We start from the raw sequence: 24074 nt of genomic DNA, 5'->3' as shown, positions 1-24074 counted from the left end.
GTGCAGAGATCAGCAGAAATGGGAATTTCACACAACGACGCTCCCACAAAAACGAAGCGTGTTTGGGTGTGGGAGAAGAGACGGGTGACGGTGCCAGGGTGAAATGTGTTCTATCTTTTTAGGGTTAGGAGCCTCTTCTAAACCTGAGACAGGACTGAGGTGGGCTCTAGGCAGCAGGGAAGGGAAAGTATCAATGAGTTGGAACCAACAATAAGCCTAATTTTCAGTTAATTTACATCAAATGTTAAAGAGGATGAAGGCTAAGGCTACCAACAAGGTTTACATAAACACTCACTCAGAGAAACCCTCAGCACATTAGTTGCTGAATGTATCCTGCTCCTCCAACACACAAAAAACAACATTGAGTGCCATGGTGGTTAACATGTTAAGAGCCCCTACCTAGCACATAAATAAGGCTATACTCCTTCCGGCAGCTGACCCAGGTTCGAATACTACCCGAGGCTCTTTGCTGCATGTCATTTCTCTCTCTCCCCTCACCTTTCCTGTCTCTCTCAGAGTGTCACTATCTGCTGAAAAAATTATATAAAAAATAAAAACGTAAATACTAGTTACTGACTTCATCTTGTAGGTCTTTGCGCCGATGACCAGCGAGAGGAGCTGGTGTCCGAGGCAGATACCAAACACGGGCTTGGGACGGTCCCCACATACCACCTTCTTCACATTGTCTATGGTGGCCTGGCAATGCTTGGGGTCGCCTGGTCCGTTACTGATGAAGAGGCCATCAAAGTCTGGAGAGGATGAAAACAAAAATGATATTGCTGATTCACAAAGAAAATATTCTGTTAAGTAATACTAGGTAACTTTTTCAACAAAACTAAAGTTAAATTGTATATCTTTTGTGAGTGTTAAAAGTTTCACAACACCCACTCCATGAATTTCACCCCTGAAAGCCTTTTATACATATATATTTTCTATTGAACGGTGATAGGGGTGTCTTTCCCGCGAAAATGACGTCATCTGGCCGGAAAACGGAAGCGGAAATGCACCGGTTTCCTGTTTGGCCAGGAACTACCGCGCTAATAACAAAAAGGAAACTCACGCTGATTTTAAGAGATTGTATGATTTGAGGATCGAAAAACAACAGAAAAAGAAAACACAGCTCACGGTAACTAAAGCTCCACTGGCTAAGAGCAACGATCCACAGATCGTATAAAACAATTAAAAGAACGCTTTTTGAAACGCTTCCGTCTTCCGGTGAAAACGAATGGAATTCTGGGTAACAGAGGATATAAACGAACGGCCTGCTGGTAATGACCAGCAGAGGCTGCTAAAAATCGTTATTTGTGGACTTGCACTGTATAACTTTAATACAGGAACCATATTAATGATGGTTGCACACTTCTCTTCAAATGTTATTTATTGAGAGTTGCATCAACACTTAACAAATAACATTTTAACAGAGAGAAGTGTCCAAGCTACATTAATTTGATTTAATCTGACAATGAACAGATGGCCTGCACTTCATGGGCGTATGCTCTTTAGCTGAATCAAATAAAGGAAATCACAGGAAGGAAGTCACATTCAGGCAAATTTCAGTGTAGCAGTAACCTGCGTTGTTCAGGGGGTGGTCCCAGGGTACGACAGTCACACACGCTCCTCTCTGGGCCAAGCAGCGGATCTGGTTGTATTTGATGCCGCAGTCCACTGCTGTGATACGGATGCTACCACTGGGGTTATATACTCTGGGCTCCTGACAAATAACAGATATGATTTATTAGACCTATTACGTAGACAGAAATTTGAAACAAGGTGCTTTCAGTCAAACCGATTATTTTTGTCCATGTCAAGAGAGTGGTTTATTTTATAAGTGCCCGTTGGGCACCGGCCTACTCGGGAACGATGCAAGTTGGGAATGATGCAAATAGGGAAAATGCATGCCCCACCCTGTTATGCAATACCCATTATACCCGTTGTTAGATTACTCGTCTGTCTGTGTCCCTTTTGTGCCCATATATGGAGATCTCTATATCTATCTGTCCTTGTCCCTTTTATGCCCATATATGGACATCCCTGATGTTTTCAGTATATGGTCATGCCCCTATATGGGCATATTGGGGGGATGAAAACAACAGAAACCAGGCAGCTTTGCAATGTCTTGATGTGGCCGTGAAGGGGTATAATTAATACCAGATTGATACCTTCATGGAGACCTCTTGGACGAGGTTCCTCTGGTCGGGATTGTCGAAAGGAAGGCTGTCGCCAGGTGTGCCGTCCACCACCAGCTTCCCCAGCATGGTTCCCTTCTCACGGATCTTCTTAGTCAGACAACGGGTGTCAATACCTGGGGTGGATGTGGGAGGGAAAATGGTCACGCGTATAAAATGTCTGGGCTTTCAATGCTTACCCTAGCAAGACAAAAAGATCTCCTTTTAAATTCTGATGGCATGACAGGGCTGGCTTTTAAAAACTGCCTTTTGTTCTAGTGATGCATTATTACTAGGCTTTGGTCTTAGTTGATTTTTAAGAATCGTGTACAGTAAGAGATGCTAATATTTTTTTCATGACTGATAATCAACCCTCGTCATTAACCTTTATCCTTGGGCAGTAAATTATGGAGACCATATTCCACTCTGGCTGGTAGGAAAAACATACTTCCTACACATGCTAGAGAAGCTTGCTGGAGCAATCTGATAGATCTGCCAATATGTGTGTGGTCATTAAGTAGTATATAGTAGTCATCAAACCGTGCAATTGTTGATGGATGCTAAACTAAAATGTTGATTCAGATAATTGTAATGAAAAATACAGGTTTATTCTTCAAAAAGACATGGTTTTGAAATGCAAAGCCCACAGCAATTGTACATATGGCTTATCAACTTCCTGAAGCGTGCAAGGTTAATTATTTCACTGTGTTACGTGTATAAAGCAGCAATCATAAAATCAGCTGGCAGCTGCCTCCAGGCATAAATTTAAGGGGAATAAAATTACCTTCCCCAATGAAAGCAACTAAACATGTTACTGCTAACTGGCAGCATTAATTCGTCAAAATTCTTATTGTTGGTTAGTTAATGATTAAATGCTTAATTATTAGCAGCTCTATTGTACAGCTACGGTTTTCTTGTTTATAGAGTACCGAGGTCCTGACATCACTCGTTCATCCCCTGGGTCACGGAAGTAATTTTTATATTGAGAATAACATTGGGTCATCTTAGAATCGGCTCATATAAGAATTGTGGTCCAAAAATAAACAAATTGTCCCGGTGCTACTGTCAAGAAGGTGGCTCTGTGTCGTTTACGATAGTCAGTCACTCATACGGTCTGTTTCTGGCGAAAATGTTATTCATTCGGCGGTGGTAACATTAGCGTTTTCTCGCCATCACTTGATGCTTCATATCCATGAGTCAAGCCGCCAGGCTCATGTGTTTATTTTTGGAACACAGTTCTATGACGCAATTTTAAACACGTCTATGGGAATTCAGAATGGGGAGAAAAAAAGAAAACAGGTAGGACGTGTAAATTATGTCAGACTTCGGTGCTCACAGAGAAGAGAACTTAAGATATCCAAAACTTTGAATTCTCACTGACCCTCTATGCCGGGAATGCCCTGTTCTTTTAGCCACTTGTCCAGTGACATGGCTGAGCTCCAGTGGCTGGGGTTCTGTGAATGCTCTCCTATAATCAAAGCTGCAGCGTGGATCTTTGAAGATTCAAACCACTAAAGGAGACACATACACACACAAGTTCAATCAAATTGCATCTTCTGCCTGTTTATTGGTATAAAACAACTCATCTAGGCCCATTTTATCAGAGTGATAACATTTTACGAGCCAGAGATTTATGTATATGCCCATCAGTACACGGGGTATCGTTTCACTCCTGGCCCACCTTGCTTAGCCCAAACTCTCCCTCCTCATCCTGAGGGACTCCGTAGTTGCCCACCAGGGGGTAGGTGAAGGTCAGGATCTGACAACGGTATGACGGGTCCGTCAGGGCCTCTGGATACCCCACCATGCCCGTCTGAAACACTGGACAGATACCAACACAGATGTGAGCGTACACATTAGAGCTGAAACTATCAATTATTTTCTTAGCAATTATTCTATCATCCTTTTTCTATAAATCGAAAACAATTCAAATAGATTTTTATAATTGACTAAATCTTTTAGTCTGATTAACCACTTAAGCTCCTTTCTTCTACTTCGTCTAGATAAGAGTGTCGCCAAATAAATCTGCTACTCTAGATCTGGTATTTTTAAACGTTGAAAGAAAAAAAAAGGATATACTGTATGATAAACACATCACTCTCTCATGTGAAACAGTGTGTTGTGCCACAATCGTAAGTTTGTAGTGTTGTTTTCTAATGACCTACCACTTGTACTTAGGCCTATGTATACAAATGATAATATAACTTAACTGTATATATGCCAGCAGGGTCAGCTAATGGTGTGATGTGACAGTGGCACTGACTGACCCAGTTGTAAAATGGTAATGGTAATAAATTAATTCTTAATGTATCAAAACAAGACTACAATTAGGGAGATGGTGCATTGCAACTGGGGGGGCACATTATACCACCTTAGATATCTATATGCAGGTGCAATACATTATTGATATATTCATTATTGTTGTGTGAATAGATGGTGATTTTAGTTCTTTCCAAGGTGGGGGGCTGGGGGCTTTATAATCTACACATTATACCACTTTAGAAGCCTCTCTCTTATCACAATGGTTTAGGGAAGAAGTAGGACTGAAACACTGAATGTACTGATGGGGGTCAGAGCGGGAATTCATTATACAATTGGGGGTGGGTGAGTTCAACACCAGCACAGCAACCAGCAGCCAGGGGGCGCTGTGAGTCAGAATGAATGACTCACGTTCAAAAGAAACTTGATTCTTTTTTTAGCGTCACGCTAAAAGGCCGACAGACAGAGTAGACTGAACTGCATCATCAGACCTATATAATTTAACAACAAAAGGACCAAAAAAGCACAAAATAAGCTATTTTGGGGTAGGAATTTGAATTTCTAACTACAATGACTTCGTGATGCTAACATATCATCTCGGGTACGTACGAATCCTTCCAGATGTGAGAGGCATCTAACGAGAACTTACCAACTTCTCCACATACTGACACATTTGCACCAAAAAGGCGGCCTCTGAACGTGGATCCGTCTTCTAAAATCAAGGTTGCCATGATGGTTCAACGCTAGTTCTCACACTACAAATATGTAAAACAAACAGCCGAGCGGGAAAGAAAGATGCTACGAGAAGAAACGTGCAGCAGGTTCCACCAGTTCCGCAATGCTTTGCCCACGTGAAACAGAAACACGCCGCACACTGAAGCTAGAGGAGGATGTAAAGCCGGCTGTACATCCACGTCCAAAAATGTCCTGATTTCACGTATATAATGAGCCAGCCGCCGTCTGCCCCGGTCTTAACTGTAAACGACGAAGGAAAGTGCGGCAACAAATGCACAAGTTTTCTATTGATAAATGTGTAAAATTGCCTGTAGACCCGGATCCCCACTAGTCCACACGCCACCACCTTGTGTGTGTGGAACATTTCCAAGGCCCGCATGGGTTTACATACAGCGTCAAAACACTGACGTCATCACGTCGGAGGAGGAGGGTATCAAATCAAATCAAATCAAATCAAACTTTATTTGTATAGCACATTTACAACAGCCCAAAGCCGACCAAAGTGCTGAACATGGGTAAAACAAGGTAATTCAAACATAAAGAAGCATCAACAAATAATATGCATTGACACAGGACAACAAAGAAAAACAAAACAATGCAGACTCAGAGTTAAAACAGAACAGGGAGAGATAAAATACCAGTAAAAGAAAGAGAGAACAAGTGAGTTTTAAGTAAGGTAGAATAACCCATAGCCCGGAGGGACAGTGACATTGGGTTATAGGCAAACCGTTTAGGCCATGGGGTCTTCAGCAGGGGGTCCGGGACCCGTAGGGGGTCCTGGTCCTCCAAATCTTTGTGTGATAGGATTTTTTTTTACATTAACCCTAGCATCCTTATTCTGAGGGGAACATTAGCTGAGGCGTTATGAGCTTGTAGATCAGCTATTTTCGGCAAAGAGGTGGGGGTCCCTCGTCCCTGCTTCATCTCTCTCTCAGCTTGGCCTGAAAAACGTTGAAGACCCCTGGTTTGGGCTGTTATAGAAAATTAAATAGCAGTAAAATAGTACTAATTGTTTGCTGTATTGTTGTAAACGTCAACCATGTGAGTCTTATATCTAATGTTGTCTCATCTTCTAACCAACCATAGCAACCAACTAGCCAATTATAGTGCTATCGTCTGTCCAGGGCAGGCTATGGCATACATAGACTATAGTATCAGGGCTGGTGTCAGGCTAGGATTAGCTGATGGGACAAGTGGGATCAGAGCCATTAGATTAAACTTAGGCTACATATCATTTACTTAATGACAGGTAGCCCATTTCAAATACTGCATCTTGATCTGATTTGGAGACCTTCTGTGATGTAGATATTAAACGCTCATCCGTTATTTGTTTATTAGTTTATCATAAAGAGGATGATGGCATAATGCTTGCCTGAGAGTTCTTGTAGGTCACCTGAAACCACAGCATTGAATCAGAGTTGCCAGATTTGCGGTCAGGTCAGGTCACACACACACACACACACACACACACACACACACACACACACACACACACACACACACACACACACACACACACACACACACACACACACACACACACACACACACACACACACACACTGTGCTGTACAGACCAGAAATACAAGAAAGGTAATTAAACAATACATGGGCATAGGCACAATAAAAAATATATATAGGGGCTGCAAAAGTAATGACACAGCCACACACCTGAGCTTAAATTTAGATCGAGGGCTTTGTAAACAAACAGGAGATTCTTAAAATCAATTCTAAGCAGTATTGGAAGTCAGTAGAGAGGGCCACTCAAGCCAGGAGAGGGGTACAGTAACTCAGGAGCCTGCCTGTGGCGTTCTGAGGATATAAGCCTTATATGCCCATATAAGGCCATGGATGACTTTCTCAAAAATCTTAATACTTAATCAATATTATGTATGAATCTGGAAAACGCTGGGCTTTACTACTGCATTTATTTGCTTGTCAAACTTAAAGGCATTATCAAATATCACACCAAGGTATTTGACATGGGCTTTTACCAGGTTGGACAGGTTGCCAAGTAAGTTGCATCACTTTGATGGAGTCAGGGGGCCAAATAGGACACCTTCATACTTGCCTTCATTGAGCCATATAGGCAGTTTATGAGGCTGACTAGTTTCGACAGGTTGTTTGGTTTCAGGGAGAGATAATGCTTTGTGTCATCAGCATAACAGTGGAAGGAAATGCCATATTTCTGTATGATTTGTTAAGGCTACCGTAGAAAAACAAGACCAGGAAACCTGGTTCTGCCAGACCCAGACTTCACATGACGTGTCAGCCTGTGTCTATGCCCATGTATTACACTAGAAGTTCTGCCCGCTACGCGGGCAGAATTCTAGTACCCCCCCTAACCCTGCCAAAGAAAATGTCGTTTGGGGGTACAAAATCATGGGATAAAAAAATAAAAAAATAAAACCCAGAGGGTGCCTCCCCCCCCCCCCCTTGGGGGTGCCGTTACCTACAGACACGGCGAAGGAAAACTGTGAAGCCACCCACAGCCACGCATGCAAGATGTTGCACATGAACTCAGCAGCCGCACTGAGCCGCTCCAACACAAACACTCTGACATTAATCTTCACACAACAAACATCAGCAGCAAACATTCACCACAATGACAAACAAATTACGTCCGCGCAAAAATAAGCGAGGGCTCGCTTATTTTGTCTTTCCCTCCCTCCCTCCCTCTCTTCCTCTCTCTCTCTCTCCCTCTCTGTCTCTCTGTCTCTGCGTCAGCGAAAATTATGTCTCGCTGTTTGGCTGACTATTCTCTCTCTCCCACCCTCCCTCTCTCTCCCTGTGTGTGTGCGTGTGTGTGTGTGTGTGTGTGTGTGTGAGTGTGTGTGTGTGTGTGTGTGTGTGTGTGTGTGTGTGTGTGTGTGGTGGGGGTGGGGCGGGGGGGACAGCCATGACGCAACGGGACTTTTGAGATGGCTATTGGCAAAATAGGTTGACATATTCGGATACATGCGTGTGACTGTTCGCCCCTGCCGGTTCTCTGAATTTGTATTTTTAAATAGGCTCTGTCATGATTAATTGACCAGACATATGAAGTGAAACAACTAAATTCTATCCAAACGATATGTTATAAGTGAATTCCGTGCCTCAAAGCAGAAGTTTGAGAGCGTTTAATAAGCGAAAATAAGAAGTGAAGGCACTCGCACAACCAACAATGGCTGCCGTTCGTCTTTTTTCAGGCTGCGAACTCGCCACCTGATTGGCCAACTTTTGCTGTCAATCACAGAACGATGAGCGACGTTGCCATGTCCAGGTTTTGTAAGCGTGAAGTGGGTGTAAATTGGTTAGAGAAAGTGCGTCGACGCATGCGCAGTGCGCAGCTTTGTGTTTTTTCATGAAGCTGGTTGCTTGTTGCTCGCGCACGATCTGGCAACAGCGGTGCAAGGTTTTTTTTTCCTGATTTTTTTGCCCTTTCAGCCAATCTCCCAATTGTAATATATATAGTGTATTCAACCCCTAGAGTTTGAAATCTGAATGGCCGGGCTTCGCACGACGTGTGTCCCTTCTATGCCCATGTATGGACAGACTTTTTTGGGGGACAGAATTTTTTTGGGCTGGGGCCGGAGGACAAAGTGACAGACTTTTTTTTGGCTGGGGCCGGAAACAGGTACAAAGCCTCATGTAAGCCCGACCCCTTGGGTCTGGCAAAAAGAATATGAAAGAAATGAGGTCTGCAAGTGTGGCAACTGGCAAGGTCTACAAGACAGATAAAGCCCCACCACTCATGAGGTACTTGAATCTACTCACTTTCTCCACTGGTGCCCCATCTATCAAGAGGGGCATATAAATATTACAGGAAATTGGCATTTTTGGGCGGTGTAGCCGCCCCTATAAGTGGGGTTGGGACACCTCATTAGCTGTACTGTGATTGGCTCATTAGTACACCCCTAGCTGTACTGTGATTGGCTGACTCTATTGGCTGACTCTATTCAGCACTGTGATTGGCTAGCGAGACACGTGATGACATTAATAACCTATAAATAGGATTATGCACTTCGAAAAATCATTTTTTTTGGCTGTTGTTTTAATTGAGTAAGAGGTTAACTTTGGTTTGCAAGTTAATATAATAATATGTGGGATGATGATTGATTAATAGATTGATTGATTGATTGATTGATTGATTGATTGATTGATTGATTGATTGATTGATTGATTGATTGATTGATTGATTGATTGATTGATTGATTGGCATTATTACTTCAACAATTCACAATGCTTTGTTTTTTCACACATTCAACAGCCTGTTATCATTGCTGTAAAATAGACCATTTTCTCAGCAGACATTTTGACAGATGAACACACTTAACTTGACACATAACAATTTAACTTCTCTAACCTGGACACAAAAGGGTCAATTTGTACACACTCAGAGTTAAATTAACACTCAGGATTTGACTGTGTATTTGACCATCTCATTTGTTTTCTATTGGGTTTTATAGTCTTGCTTAAGTACAAGTTTAGTCTTTCTGTGGGTATACAGGTATATACGGGCATAACCAAGTGTCCCTCCTGGCAGCAGTAAGTGAGTAAATGCAGGTAAATTAATTATTTACATTACAGGAACAGTACGCTCAAGTCGAAGTCACGATAGATTGATAAATCCCGACAATTCCGGTGATCTCGGCGTACGCCCGTTTTTTGGTCTACGCAACTTTGATAAATGAGGGCCAGTGTGAGCACTCTAGTTGGGCTTGAAGATTGGACGGTACAGTGTGAGCACAGAGTGAGCACATAAATTGTGAGCATAAGGAGGGAGAAGAGTCTAGGTTGCTTGGAGTGTTGGCCAGATTTCCTGTGTTAGATAGTAGGTAGGCAGATATTGATCCCCCAGATGGAAATTTGGTTGTTTGTTTGGTTGTTATGCAACAGCAAACATAGTATGCAGTATACAAGTCAGTACACACGTATTACTTACGTGTTGGCTGATCTAAATGTGCAGGAAGGGGTGTAGGGAAGGTAAAGAGCTGCAGACCAGGTGTGCCATGGCATTCTGGATCAGTTGCAGTAGTCAATCCTGGAGATGATTGAGGGCTTGGGTCAGGAGTTAGGTAGATTATCCCCTTGCCCAGAACCGGGAGGGTAAATTGAAGCACCTCCCTCCTGTTGGCTGACTCTGGTAGTGCAGCTTACCACAGCTGGGGTTCCTCCACGACCAATTGGATTCGACTCACAAGCTTGCACACTGGCTAGCACACAGAGGTAGACACTACTACGAATGTGAAGGGGCCCCGTAGACGCTACTGCTCATGCAATATGGGGCCCCTCGACGTCACCAAACCAAACACGGAAAAGGCAGTAAAAAGGGAGTATGCGCTGGGGGAGCCATTGAAATGAATGGCAAGGAAGGGTCTGACATCACAACGTGCTCTTAGTGACATAGAGGTGACATCACATGACGTCACCTCTACGTCTGACATCACAATGTGCTCTTAGTGACGAGGTGACATCACATGACGTCACCTCTACGTCACTATGGACACACTTTTAAAAGGCATGTCACAGCCATATAGCTGTCAGAGTGGAAACCGATTCTCCGAGACACATTGAACAGAAGGTTCAGGCAAACGTTATTAGATCTCATCTCCCACACTACGACGAGAAATAGACATACTTAATTATACAATACAGATGGTGGCATAGTTGTATGTATAGTATGCTATGGTAAGATACATATTGTGCCAATAAAGAACTTTGAATTGAACTGACACTTAAACGTTTTTGTTTGCAGTACACATTATCTGAGTACTTAAGTGGAGGTTACAGATACGTAATAGATTGATGATAATGATGGAGGAGAGGACTAGTGCCCTGCGGATTGGACAAGACTTCGTCCGACAGTACTATACAATCCTCTACGAGGAGCCTCACAATCTGCACAGTTTTTATGGCCCAAACTCAAGCTATATGCATGGAATCCTGGACAGAAATGGAAAACCAATGGAACCCGTCTATGGAAAATCTAACATCCATGAGAAGGTAATGGCCCTGGGCTTCAAGAACTGCTACCCCAAGATCAGACACATGGATGCCCACGCCATACTCAACGATAGTGTGACAGTGCTGGTGATGGGTGAGATCTACAACAATGCGCAGCCCATGAGGACTTTTGTGCAAAACTTTGTGCTAGCTCCCCTGGATACTAATGTAGCACTCAAGTATGTTCTCACTGATGTGTTCAAATACCAAGATGAGGTGTTTAGAGATTCTGACTCAGAATCCCTCGAAACGTTTGAGGCAGATGCTGTGGCGACTGCCGGTCCTGAACATGTGATGGAGCCTGTGAAGGACATGGAGCCTGATTCCATGGAGATGAAAAAAGCAGACATCCTTCTGCAACCCCAGCCAGCAGCTGAGGAACTGACGTTAATGAATCCCACACCTTCCCCTGCAGCCAATGCAGAACCCGCCTCCACAGATCCCGCCCCCTCTGCTCCAGAGAACAGCCCAGGGGTAGAGAAGATGGAAAAAGAGAGGGTTGCTTCTTCTGAGGTGGCCAACGTAGAGGAGGCTGTCGCAACTGCCAGGCCTGAACTTGAGGCAGAACCTGCTTCCATGGAGATAAATGCAGACATCCTTCTGGAGCCCTATCCTGCTGAGGAGCCCACAGTGATGAGTCCCACTCCTCTTCCCATCCCCAACACAGACTCCACCTCCACAGCCTCCATTGATCCCGCCTCCCCTGCTCCAGAGGAAAACAGCCCAGGGGTAGAGCAAATGGAAGAAGAGAGGGATGCTTCTTCTGAGGTGGCCAACGTAGAGGAGGCTGTCGCAACTGCCAGCCCTGAACCTGAGGAAGGACTTCCCACTCCTCTCCCCATCCCCAACACAGACTCCACCTCCACAGCCTCCATTGATCCCACCTCCCCTGCTCCAGAGGAAAACAGCCCAGAGGTAGGGCAGATGGAAGAGAGGGTTGCTTCTTCTGAGGTGGCCCAAGTTGAGTCTACTGACGTCCACTGCCAGACATTCAGGTCAGAGCTAGACTTTTCAGGTAGAGAGGAAGCAGGTGAGGCAGACAACAGGCTATTGTGTGCCCCTAACAACCTCCCTCTCAGTAATACAGCAGTGAATTCAGAGGCCGAGGCTGTGGCGACTGCAAGCCCTGTCCCTGAGGTGAAGCCTGATTCTATGGAGATGAAAACAGAGGAGCCCCAGCCAGCTGAGGAGTCCACAAAAACGAGTCCCACTGCCCTCCCCGCTTCACAATCGAGGGTGACAATCGGCAGTAAGAATACTCTCAACGGTGCACTGAAACCAAAAGCACAGAGAGGCCCCAGGCAGGTGCGGGAAGGCAAGAAGGCTGGGGAGACACCGTTGAGGGGAGTCACCACACAGAAGAGCTCCACCCAAGTGTCATGGGCGACAATCGCCAGTAAGCACCTCCCTCTCAACGAGGCGGTGAAGTCAACGGCACAGAGAGTTGTAGGCCCTCAACCTGTACATAAGGACCCCAGGCCAGTGCAGGAAGGCAAGAAGGGGGTGCCCCAACTGTTTGTCGGAAACATCCCTGATAACGTGAACGAGGCTGAGTTCAAGAAGTTCTTTGAGCAGTATGGGACAGTCCTGAAAGTCAGAATGAGGTCAGGTCGGAGGTTCCGACCAAAGTTTGGCTTTGTGGCATTTAATGACTCTGCAATTATACAAACCGTCCTCAACAACAAATTGAGGACGGTGTTAATGTTCCGTGATGGGGTGTACCTCAATGTGGAGGAGTCGGGACGCTTGGACAAGGTCGCAACAACTGCCAGCCTTCAAGTCGAGGTGGAGACTCAGAAGGAGGTGGAGCCTGCTGTCATAGCGGTGAAGGAAGAAGACACCACAAAGAAGGGCTCCACCCTTGTAACTGCCCCAGCGTCATGGACGATGGTCACCAAGAAGAAACCCTCTCCCAGAGGGGTGGTGAAGTCAACACAACAGAGAACTGGAGACCCTCCACCCGTGCATAAGGGTTCCAGGCCAAAGCAGGAAGACAAGGGGGATGCACAGGTCCTCAGCTCAGACAGGACCTCAATGACTGCCAGCCCTGAATCCAAACCGGAGGCTCAGAAGGAGCTTGCAGCCATGGAGATGAAAGCAGCCACCAGCCCATCATGGGCAACAATCGCCAGTAGGAACCGCCCTTCCAGCGAAGAAGTGATGTCAACAGCACTGAGACCAGGAGGGCCGCCACTTGTACATAAGGTCCCCAGAACAGTGCTGGAATGCAAGAGGGGGGAGGAACAAATGCGGGGATTGAGGTACGCCCACCAACAACTGTTTGTCGGAAACATCCCTCATAAAGTGGATGAGGCTGAGCTCACGGAGTTCTTTGCACAATATGGTAAAGTCCGGAAAGTCATAATTAAGAATCGTGTACCCAAATCTAACTTTGGCTTTGTGACATTTTATGAGTCGGCACCGGTACAGTATATACTCAGCAAAAGGCCCATAAGATTTCGTGGTGACTGGCGTCTCAATGTGGAGGAAATGAAAACATGCTCTGCACCCTTGGACAAGTGCTCAAAGTTTGCCAGCCCTGAACCTGAGGTGGAGGCTCAGAAGGACTTGGAGCCTACTTCCAATCAGTTGAAAGCAGACAACCTTATGGAGCCCCAGCCAGCTGAGGAGCCCACATATATGGGCCCCACTCCTGTCACAGCCTCCAAAGCCCCCTCTGCTCCAGTGGAAAACAGCCCAGAAAGGTCTGAGGCAGAGGTTGAACAGACTGAAAATAGGGTTGCTTCTCCTGAGGTGGACATGTTTAAATCTACTGATGTCAACAGCGAGGCACTCTGGTCAGAGCAAGGACAAGAGGAAGAAGAGGATGATGAGACAGACAACAGGCCATCATGGGCCAGTCCAGAAACTGAGGCGGAGCCTGCTTCCACTGAGATGAAAGCAGACATCCCTCTGGAGCCTCAGACAGCCGAGGAGCCCACGGACATCAGCCCCACTCCTGTCCCAGCCTCAGTGTCACAGGCGACATGCTCCATTAGGAAGATCCTTCCCAGTGGGGCAGTGAGGTCAAGAGTACAGAGAACTGGAGGCCCTCCACCAGTACTCTACCCACCCTACAGGGGTGGGTAGTGTGCTGTAAATCTGTACTCAAGTAAAAGTACAACTACTCCATTGAAGATTACTGGAGTAAAAGTAAAGATTTCCTTTTGAGAAACCTATAAATTGCAATTTATTTTCCTTTCTAATCTAAAAAAAGCGCTGCAACATGTCACAGGCACACTTTCACGCAAGAAAGCGATACACAGCATTACGAAAATGTAGTGAAAGAAATATCAAAAAAACAACTTTGTCAATATCAAGGGCATGGGGAAATGCCTCCTCAACATGGAGGAGATGAAGACAAGGATGGGCCATAACAGATTGTTAGGCCTCCCATAATCAGTCTAGCTGTGTGCCACCATGCACATGTCTTCTTTTTTTTTATAATAAAAAAATAAAATAGTATTTAGCTGTTATCGGGGCGTCCAGGTCAAGCTGAAATCCATAACTATTATGTCCTATCCGGGATTATAACACGGGGTCCCCTGTGTGAGCGCCAAAGTTTCTACTGCTGAGTTAATAAAGAAACCCTTTTTGGACAAAGGATATAATGTATTCTTCATGAAATACCTCTGACAGCCAGTACAGTACATCCAGATTGCTCAAAAGAAATGTTTATTGACAAAAAATATTACACAATTGGCAGTGTTAGCAGGGGTCTTGTCGCTGCACTGATGACGCCTACTGCAGGGTTGTGCCTGATCAGCAGGGAGTGGAACTGGGGGGGGACGTGAGTTATGGTCTCCTGGTGAAACTCCTCACTGACAGGTGAAATGAAGAGGTTTACAGAACGTTTTTTTTCCCATCGTGTTTATGTTTTGTCTGTCAAAGTGTATGTGCAAGTGTTTTGTGAGCATGCGAATCAATCAATCAATCAATCAATCAATCAATCAATCAATCAATCAATCAATCAATCAAACAATCAATCAATATATCAGCTGTCTGTCTGTCTGTCTGTCTGTCTGTCTGTCTGTCTGTCTGTCTGTCTGTCTGTCTGTCTGTCTGTCTGTCTGTCTGTCTGTCTGTCTATCTATCTATCTATCTATCTATCTATCTATGATGCAAGTTGGAAATGCTTGCCCCTGTTGTGCGCTAAAGTGAACGTCTGCCAGAGAGTGATTGGGGACCACGGGAGCGTGCACAGGCTATTCAAAGCTATATCACACAGTTTAGCCACTGCTTTTATCTTTGTCTAACATTCTGGTGTGATATTTACGTGATCATAGGCAATTACTATATATGTGGCAGAAACAAGCTTTCAGTAGGTAGGCCTACTGCAGGTAGGAGCTGCAATCACTTTTTTGGCATTGGTAAATTGGTCTGATTGGGCTATAATGTTTGAAATATAAATATGAACATGGAAATGAGCCAGCACTTAAAATAATTCACACCTGAACTCGGAGTAGAGAAACTGTCCTCTCCACTATCTCGAAAGTCATGGAAAAAAATAGTTTATGAACAGGTTGAAAAGTATCTTGCTGAAAAAAAAAACACTCCACTGAGTCATGCCTTCTCTATTTGAACGACTATATCAAACAAGGAGTCGACAAGGGCAAATATTGCGGCATGGTCATGCTGGACCTCCAGAAGGCCTTTGACACCGTTGATCACCCAATTATGATCGATAAGCTAAAAGCGATTTTAGCGGTTTTGATGATACATCAGCGAGCTGGATGAGATCCTATCTGGAGGGGAGGGAACAAGTGGTTGAAGTAAATGGAACCCAGTCCCCCTCCCCGAACTTTTCATTTTTTTATTCCTTTGTACATATTTTTTACTTTTCATACCAGTAACATGTAAGCTGATTGTATGACGTTTTGTATAGTAGTGTGTATATCTGTCTTTCTCTTACATGTCATCATGATTTGTGGGGGTCTCATTTTAAACAAGCTTAGTGCTTTATGAGCCTTCCCATTTAGTAGACCTTGTATTGTGAATTTGTACTTCCATGTAGCCTACTGTTGTTCTCATGTCTGACTAAATAAAGTACATCAATCAATCAATCAATCAAACCTGGCATCAGGCACACATCCACTCTGGAGGAATGGGCATGCGTATGCATGACTAGAATCACCACAATGCATAACACATAATTAGAAGGGAAAATAGAATGACAGTGTATTTGCAATGCAAACACGTCTTGTTTGTCTGAAGCATGCTCTCCTCTCTCACAGAGGGCAATTGGTCTGACCAGGTCCTTTCATAGGAGCAGACTTACATTTACTTGAGTAGCCTACTGTAATTATTATTTTAACAGGTAACTTCTGAATTTGATGGGTAACTTTAATGTGGTGTAACACCACAATGTCACCATGATGTCCGCAAATTTCCGTTATTGCACAGTTACAGCGAAACTATAAGTTAAGTTACTGTTTAAATTTTAAACAGAGATAAATGAGGGCCCTTTGATGGCATTTCAAGATGACGACAGGCCAAGCTCCAATCTACAAGCTCACAAATAAAAGCCTACCAACAAAATGTGTTTGTTGGTGTGTTGCAAATTATTTTTGCTGAAAGTTCGCTCGACGAAATAGTTTTTTGTTTTTTTCTAATAGTAGGTGGGGATGTAGCTCAGTGGTAGAGCGCATGCTTTGCATGTATGAGGCCCCGGGTTCAATCCCCGGCATCTCCATGATTACTTTTATTAATGGAGCATTTTTACAGTGGAAAATATCAATAAAAGCATAGACATCCTTCTAAATAAATTAGAATATCCTGATAAAGTTATTTTTTTTCCTTCCGTAATAAAATTCACAAAGTGAAACTTTCATATAGTGCGCATAAAGTGAAATATTTCAAACAATTTTTTGTTTTAATCTAAAAGAAAAATGGGGTATTATGTGGGTTCCGCGCATCATGTTTAAAAGCAATGCGGGCTTGTTCTTCTCCTCAGATCCGAATCCGGGGACTGATTATATGCTTGCAGGGCATGCCCTCTACCGCTGAGCTACATCACCACCTAGTGGATGTGATCTACTACACCAGTCTTATACCAAGTACCGCCCCTATCTGCTTGCGATTGGCTGAATGCAGAAAGAGGCGGTATTAGGTACAAGACTGATGTTAGTATGCCACCAGTCCACCACCGCCACTAGGGGGTAATGTTTCTCAGCGGTAGAGCCATAGAGTTAGGGCAGATAGAGCGCATGCCTTGCAGGCGTGAGTCCACTGTAGCCCCGCATAGCTTGCAAGCATATCATGATGCGCGGAACCCACACACAACACTCCATTTTTCTCTTATTTCACTGAGCACCTTTTACTAAAAATCCCACAGCGTGTCATGTCCGCGACAGGAACTTTGCGTCGGCGAGCGGCACCGTCGTGCGACGACGAAGTATAAACGGTATTTTAAAGTCCCGCCCCTGCTAGACAACGGTTACTAGGGAGAGCGATGTTGTTTACCAAGATGTCTCCTACGTTAGCTCGTAGCGGGGCTAGTGCAACAACAGCTATAATCTGCTAACGGTTTGACCAATGACCCACTGCAGCGCAGACCCGTCCCGAGGTTCTCTTAGATCTTTCTAGATTTCTGCGCGTAGTACCAATATTTCTCGCATATTCAGAAATGCAACTGAAACATCTTAAGACGCTTTTGACACCACAGGTAAGTAAGTTCAGTGTCTATGTGTGCCGATGCTAGGCTATTTTTTAGGCCAGTGGTTCTCAAACTTTTTCATGTCAAGGACCCCTAAACTAATGTGTGTTTGGCCGCGGACCTCCATCTGAAAATACTTTGTGCCTAAGGACCCCCCCCATACTAGCCATGGTTCACATGACGCTCGTCCGTCTGTCATGATATGACAGTCATGTTTCAGGACATACAAGATTTGTGGTGTGAACATTAAAAAAAATATTCAGACATTTTCAAAGAATGTCAAGATGTTTTGAAAATAGATGATCTATATAGGGCCATGGAGGTCCCTGGACCCCACTTTGAGAACCATAGACCACCGGACCACCAACTCTGAGTGTATAAATGGAATCAAATGGACCAGTTCCAATTGTGCACTCACTCAGAGTTACAACCACATAAGGGTCCATTTGGTTCCTATCCATAATTTTCTGGGGACCCCATGGAACCCCCGAAGTTGTAATCTGATCTGAAGTTCTATCCACGACCATATACTAGCTTTAACCAAACGCTATATTGGCATGGTTGGTATGAACAGCCGACTCGTGTGTGTGTTGCACCTCAACACAAAAAAAACCCGTTCACACGTAACCAGCCACAATTTGTGTGAGACATCTCATGTTGGCCCCAGCGTTGCCAAATTTTCGAGAGAAATAAGCAACCAGGTCTATTGAAAACAAGCTCAAAAGAAGCGACTAGGCAACGGGTATTTGAAAATGGCAGATCTATGTGAGCATAGATCTTCTATTTTCAACAAAATAAATAAATAATAATCTTGGTAATTATTTTTGAATCTTAGAATATTTTTGAAACATTTTACAAATCTTGTATGGGGGCTTCCCTGGCACAAAATATTTTCAGATGGGAGTCCGTGGACAAATACATAGTAATTTTGAGGTCATTGATCATGAAAATGTTTGAGAACCGAACCACTGGTTTAAACAAGTTAAAACAACATTAAGAAACCCAAATAAGCAAATACACTAGAAACAAGCACAACAACAACAAAAAACACAACCCGCATGACTCACTGTTGACGGTTTCTGTCCCTCTTTCATAGGAAGGTGCAGCCAAAGTGACATGCATGGCATGGGCACCAAATAACAGCAAGTTTGCTGTGTGCACTGTAGACAGAGTGGTGCTTCTCTATGATGAGCAAGGAGAGAGGAGAGACAAATTCTCTACCAAGCCCATAGACTCAAAGGTAAAATGTGTTCACTCACATTATATAGGCTATTGTTTGACATAGAAAGTAATATCAGCTATTTTTATCATGACAAATGTAATAGTCCAGTGATGATAGAATGTTAAACTCTGCCCGTCTGCCATCACAGTCGGATGAATTCAGACATTTTCTGTACACACACACACACACACACACACACACACACACACACACACACACACACACACACACACACACACACACACGCGCACACAGTATGGTGACTTCTTTCTATTCAAACTCTATGGTAAACCGATATGTGGTTGGCCTTTGCTCTTTATAGCCATAAATTACTCTTGAAATAAATAATCTCAAAAACAAAAAATTAACCCTGCGATCCAAGATTATTTGATTATCATTAATCAAAAAAGTAATTGATAAAATAAGCTCTAGTGGGAAGCAATAATCCATTGATGTTTGAATTCTATGACAGTATGGGAAACAGAGTTACACAGTGAAGGACATGGCCTTCTCCCCTGACTCCACGAAAATCGCCATCGGCCAGTCTGACAACATCATCTTTGTATACAGAATAGGAGAGGAATGGTAAAATGCATTGGCTCACTTCACGCTGTATATTACATTTCATGTATATAAATGTCAACATATGCTGACAGTTTCCTCTCTACCCAGGGGGGACAAGAAAGCCATTTGTAACAAATTTGTTCAGACGGTGAGTAAAATCTAAAGCTGTTTTATCGTGTTGTATTTTTCTAGTCAGTCAGTCATTCTCACTGTATTTGTTTTGTTACAGAGTGCAGTGACTCGCTTGCTTTGGCCATTGGAGCACGCTATTGTCTTTGGTTTAGTTGAGGGCAAGGTAAGACACACACAATGTCCTTGTACGCACTCACTTTTATTTATGATATGCTCTCAGAAGTTATTGTCTCCGCCAGGCCGACGGCGTGGCCGAGACTATGTTTTCGTCCCTCTTCGTCCGTCTTTCCGTCTGTCTGTGTGCAGTTAATCTCCGGCACCGTTGATCCGATCGGCGTGAAACTGTGCTTGCACATTCCCTGGAGGCCAGAGCAGAACCAGACACCATTTTTGGGGGTCAGAGGTTGTCCCAAATCAGCCTGTTATATCGCCACATTCTTTAATTTTACTCCTAGAGATTTTGTCCAAACATCACGCCAATACGTCGGTACACATTATTTCTATAGTCGTGTTATCAAGACGGATCTGTCCCATGGGCTAAAATTGTCTTCCAAAGTTTACAGGAGTGGCCCGTTTTGAACAAAATGCCTCAAATTATGAAGACAGCGTTCCTAATTGCCGTGGAACTTTGCACGCACATTCCCACCACATTCCCTACATTTTTTTAATTGGCCTCATGGTGACGTTATTCACGTTTTGGATTCCTTGGATCATTTTGGAACTGATCTTGCAAAACACACCTTTTTCTACTACTCGATTTGTCCAAACCTCACTCAAATTGGTACACATTATCTCTGTAGTCATGTGATCAAGATGTATCTGTCAGGTATTTCGGATTCTCTTCCGATTGACTACGATTGGCTTTCAAAATTTGCAAGACATGCTACAAGCACCGCTAGACCTGTGCTCCGAGGAGCACACTTTTCTAGTTTTTCTTTTTCTTTTTCTTTCTCTTTTGCACTGTAAGTGTATTTGTTATTTTTACTTATTTAGTTTTATCCTAATTTTTATTTTATTTTATAATTGTGTTTTGCTCGATGTTTTGTGTAAAGCACATCGAATTGCCTTGTTGGTGAAAATCCTATATTAAAATTTGATTAAGGGAGGACCGTCCGGCGCTGGCGGGTGGGCGGACGGACCTCTAACATCACACTCATGTCACGGCCGAACCTCTGACGTCACGCTCATGTCACCATGACTCAGCCATAACCAGCCATAACCATATAAGGAGTTCTGCAGCTACGGCCAAATATGGAGTGTGTTGACTAACCTCAATGTGTTGTCATAGCATCAGCAAACAAATCAGTAAGCTCCATATATGGGCACAAAAGGGAGAATGCCTATATATGTGCATATACTGATGATATCAGGGATCTCCATATATTGGTATAAAAGGGACATTGACTGACAGATACAGAGATCTCCATATATGGGCATAAAAGGGACAAGGACTGACAATCAGATCAGTCGTGAGGGTCGAATAGCGGCCTGAACTCTAGTACTAATACTATTGCCTTGCCTGCCTCAAAAACATTACCTAACTCATTAGCATTGTAATACCTAACACATGTGGCTTTTTTAGATGAATGATACTGAAGCTGCAAGGTGTTTAAAATGAGCTTTAATTTGACACTTGAAGTGAAGAAAGAAAAAAATATTTGACGCCTTAAGTGAAAAAAGACAAAACATGCAAGCCTGGACAAAAAACTTGAGGAAAATGCTTTAGTTAAAAGGTGAATGTTTTAGTGGTTGGGTGACATCATCTAGGCTGAGCCATTTCTTTCTCCTGTCACAGGTTCGTCTGGCCAACACTCAGACCAACAAGTCATCCACCATCTATGGGACGGAGTCCTGTGTTGTCTCACTGGCTTCAAAGTACGCACACTCTGACTCTGCTTGACTTTATGACAAAATAATGAATATATGACATGTTTGGTCAAGTTATTTTCTAAACTGAAAATAGGCCTCTTTTTATACTCTCAGAGTTTAATTATCACTCAGGATTTTAAAGTGTACCGTCTCTTCTGCAGTGTGTCTGGTAAAGGCATCCTGTCTGGTCACGCTGATGGAACAGTGGTACGTTACTTCTTCGACGACGAAGGCTCAGGAGATTCTCAGGTATCTGAAGCTTAACTGAAAGATAATTCTGTTGGCAGATAAATATATCTGTTTCGACATTCATCTTCTCATTTCTATGCGCCTATATCCATCCTCCATATCTCTTCTAGATATCGGCAATTATGCAGCCGATGTGTCCTGACTATTAACCACTTTAAGACTGACATTCCTATTTTGAACATGTCATTATAGGCGAAAAAAATTAAAAGTAGAAGATCTACAAGCTCGCAATGTGTCGTGTGAGCTTGTAGATGGGCTATTTTTAAAATATTTTCAATAGAGCTTAAAGGGATATTTCACTTTCAAAACATTATTGGGTCATTTTATTGTCTACTCAGGCTTATGTGAGCCCCCCAGACAGTTTTTAAGTTGCTTGATTCAGTATTTAGATATTTCATATTCATTTTATCAGACACGCCCCCTTCCTATACAAACCCATTGTAACTTCAAACTCATACTGCCCTCCTAATACGTGAGGGGGCCGTGTTTTTTCGATTACTTTTTTTATTTTTTTTATTGAATCTTTTTATTGTATTACATTTTCCAAAAAATATATAAAAAATTAATGAAAAAAGTAATTGAAAAAACACGGTCTCCTCACGTATTAGAAGGACAATCAGTCACCAGAACCAAGGACGGGTGTTTATGATGAATCTAATATGTTTAAAATGGAGTTTGAAGTTACAATGGGTTTGTATAGGCGGGTTTGTATAGGCGTGTCTGATAAAATGAATATCAAATATCTAAATACTGAATCAAGCAACTTAAAAACTGTCTGGGGTGATCCTAAAAGCCTGAGTAGATGATAAAATGACCCCAATTTCTTTTGAAAGTGAAATATCCCTTTAAGTGGTTAAATAAAGTAAATTCTAGTCAAATGTTCTCAAAAAGAAACTGAAATCAAATCTTTAATCAAATCTTCAAAACGTTTTTCAAATGGATTAATTCAAATATTTAACACTTTTGCACAAAATACCGGTCACACCGGTCAATCTGCAATCGGTGGTCTACTCTAGGACTCTCCAAAATCGATATCGGACACGAAGATCTGGCATCAGTCTGGCTCTAACTGTTCTTTGTCTTTCCCTCTGTTCCCATGTCTCTCTCTCAAACATACACACAGGGTAAGCTTCTGGTACACCCGTGTCCTCCCTACGCCCTGGCATGGGGGACCAACGGCATCATGGTGGGCGGTTGTGACAAGAAGGTGGTGGCCTATGGCAGAGAGGGCCACATCCTGCAGACGTTTGACTATAGCCGTGACCGTGCTGAAAAGGAGTTCACGGTGGCCGTCACCAGCCCCAGTGGCCAGTCTGTGGTGTTCGGCAGCTATGACAGGTAAGGCCGCTCATATCCAGCAAGGCTTCACAATAAGAAGAAAAAGATGAAGATGTAAGATGATAGTAATATCCTTATTAGGGTGACAGACAGACAGACAGACAGACAGTTTATTGTCAGGGAAATGTCTCTGTACACAGAAAAATCCTGACTGTTATTTTATCTCTAGGTTAAATTAACAATCAGGATTGCTAATGTACAGTAATTGACCTAAAGAACGGTATGTTGGCATTGTTGACATGATTGATTAATATTCATATTGATTAGATTCATCCTATTAGGCAGATATACTGCCACTATGAGCTGTGGAGATACCATGCAAATGCCTCTGGGTGGCAGTGTGTGCCAAGGGTTTATTTAGGCTATGACCCATGGTTGGTAATCACAAAGAAGACAAATGTAAAACCTCTTTCCCCATAATGAGACAATTGCTCTGTAATGACACTGTTTAGTTTTTCAGCCAACCTTCAACAGCAAGTTAACTTTATTATGATTATCATTATTATTATTAATTTTTATGCTTTATTTCTTACATTGCAAAGTGTAGAGAGACAGGAAAACAAGGGCACAGAGAGGCGAGACATGCAAGACAAGACCAGGAGTTGTATTTGTATTTGGGTCCTTGTGCCTCACAAAGAGCACTGAGCATGTTCTGTGTATTAACTGGCTTAGGCACCAGGCACCCCATCATAAGTTAAAGACATAATCTGGAACACGATCTGGATGAATAAAATGATATTTTAACCAATCAATATTGTAATTTAATACAATATAACTAGTAAATCTGCAGTTGTTGAGGGTGGTCTCCCTACCCTTCCTGGCTTCCATTGAGATAATTAGCCCCTGGAGTCGGGGTATGACACCTACCAGTACTAGTACTGCCTGAAGTTCATAAGTGCGA

General features: G+C 43.3%; 2 protein-coding genes across 2 annotated transcripts in view; one reads left to right on the top strand and one right to left on the bottom strand.

Annotated features, from left to right (window-relative positions):
• cad (carbamoyl-phosphate synthetase 2, aspartate transcarbamylase, and dihydroorotase) overlaps positions 1-5496 on the bottom strand; it is a 35362-nt gene extending 29866 nt beyond the window's left edge. Inside the window, exons 1-6 of the mRNA XM_080454222.1 lie at positions 5074-5496; positions 3847-3986; positions 3547-3676; positions 2160-2302; positions 1570-1711; positions 578-749 (exon numbers count right to left, since the gene is read on the bottom strand). Coding sequence (XP_080310348.1) covers positions 578-749; positions 1570-1711; positions 2160-2302; positions 3547-3676; positions 3847-3986; positions 5074-5155 — 809 coding nt within the window. The 5' untranslated portion in view covers positions 5156-5496. The remainder of the gene's footprint in view (positions 1-577; positions 750-1569; positions 1712-2159; positions 2303-3546; positions 3677-3846; positions 3987-5073) is intronic.
• An 11908-nt stretch (positions 5497-17404) lies between these two features.
• The window catches only part of ift172 (intraflagellar transport 172), a 59777-nt gene continuing 53107 nt past the window's right edge, over positions 17405-24074 (top strand). The window contains exons 1-8 of the mRNA XM_080452988.1: positions 17405-17808; positions 18896-19039; positions 19494-19606; positions 19694-19733; positions 19815-19880; positions 21513-21592; positions 21748-21835; positions 22959-23173. Of these exons, the coding sequence (XP_080309114.1) occupies positions 17770-17808; positions 18896-19039; positions 19494-19606; positions 19694-19733; positions 19815-19880; positions 21513-21592; positions 21748-21835; positions 22959-23173 (785 nt within the window). The 5' untranslated portion in view covers positions 17405-17769. The remainder of the gene's footprint in view (positions 17809-18895; positions 19040-19493; positions 19607-19693; positions 19734-19814; positions 19881-21512; positions 21593-21747; positions 21836-22958; positions 23174-24074) is intronic.

This window comes from Gymnoscopelus braueri, assembly GCF_963280865.1.
Source record: "Gymnoscopelus braueri genome assembly, chromosome: 16".
In the NCBI taxonomy this organism is placed as follows: Eukaryota; Metazoa; Chordata; class Actinopteri; order Myctophiformes; family Myctophidae; genus Gymnoscopelus; species Gymnoscopelus braueri.
This window is presented reverse-complemented; position numbering and strand designations above follow the sequence as displayed.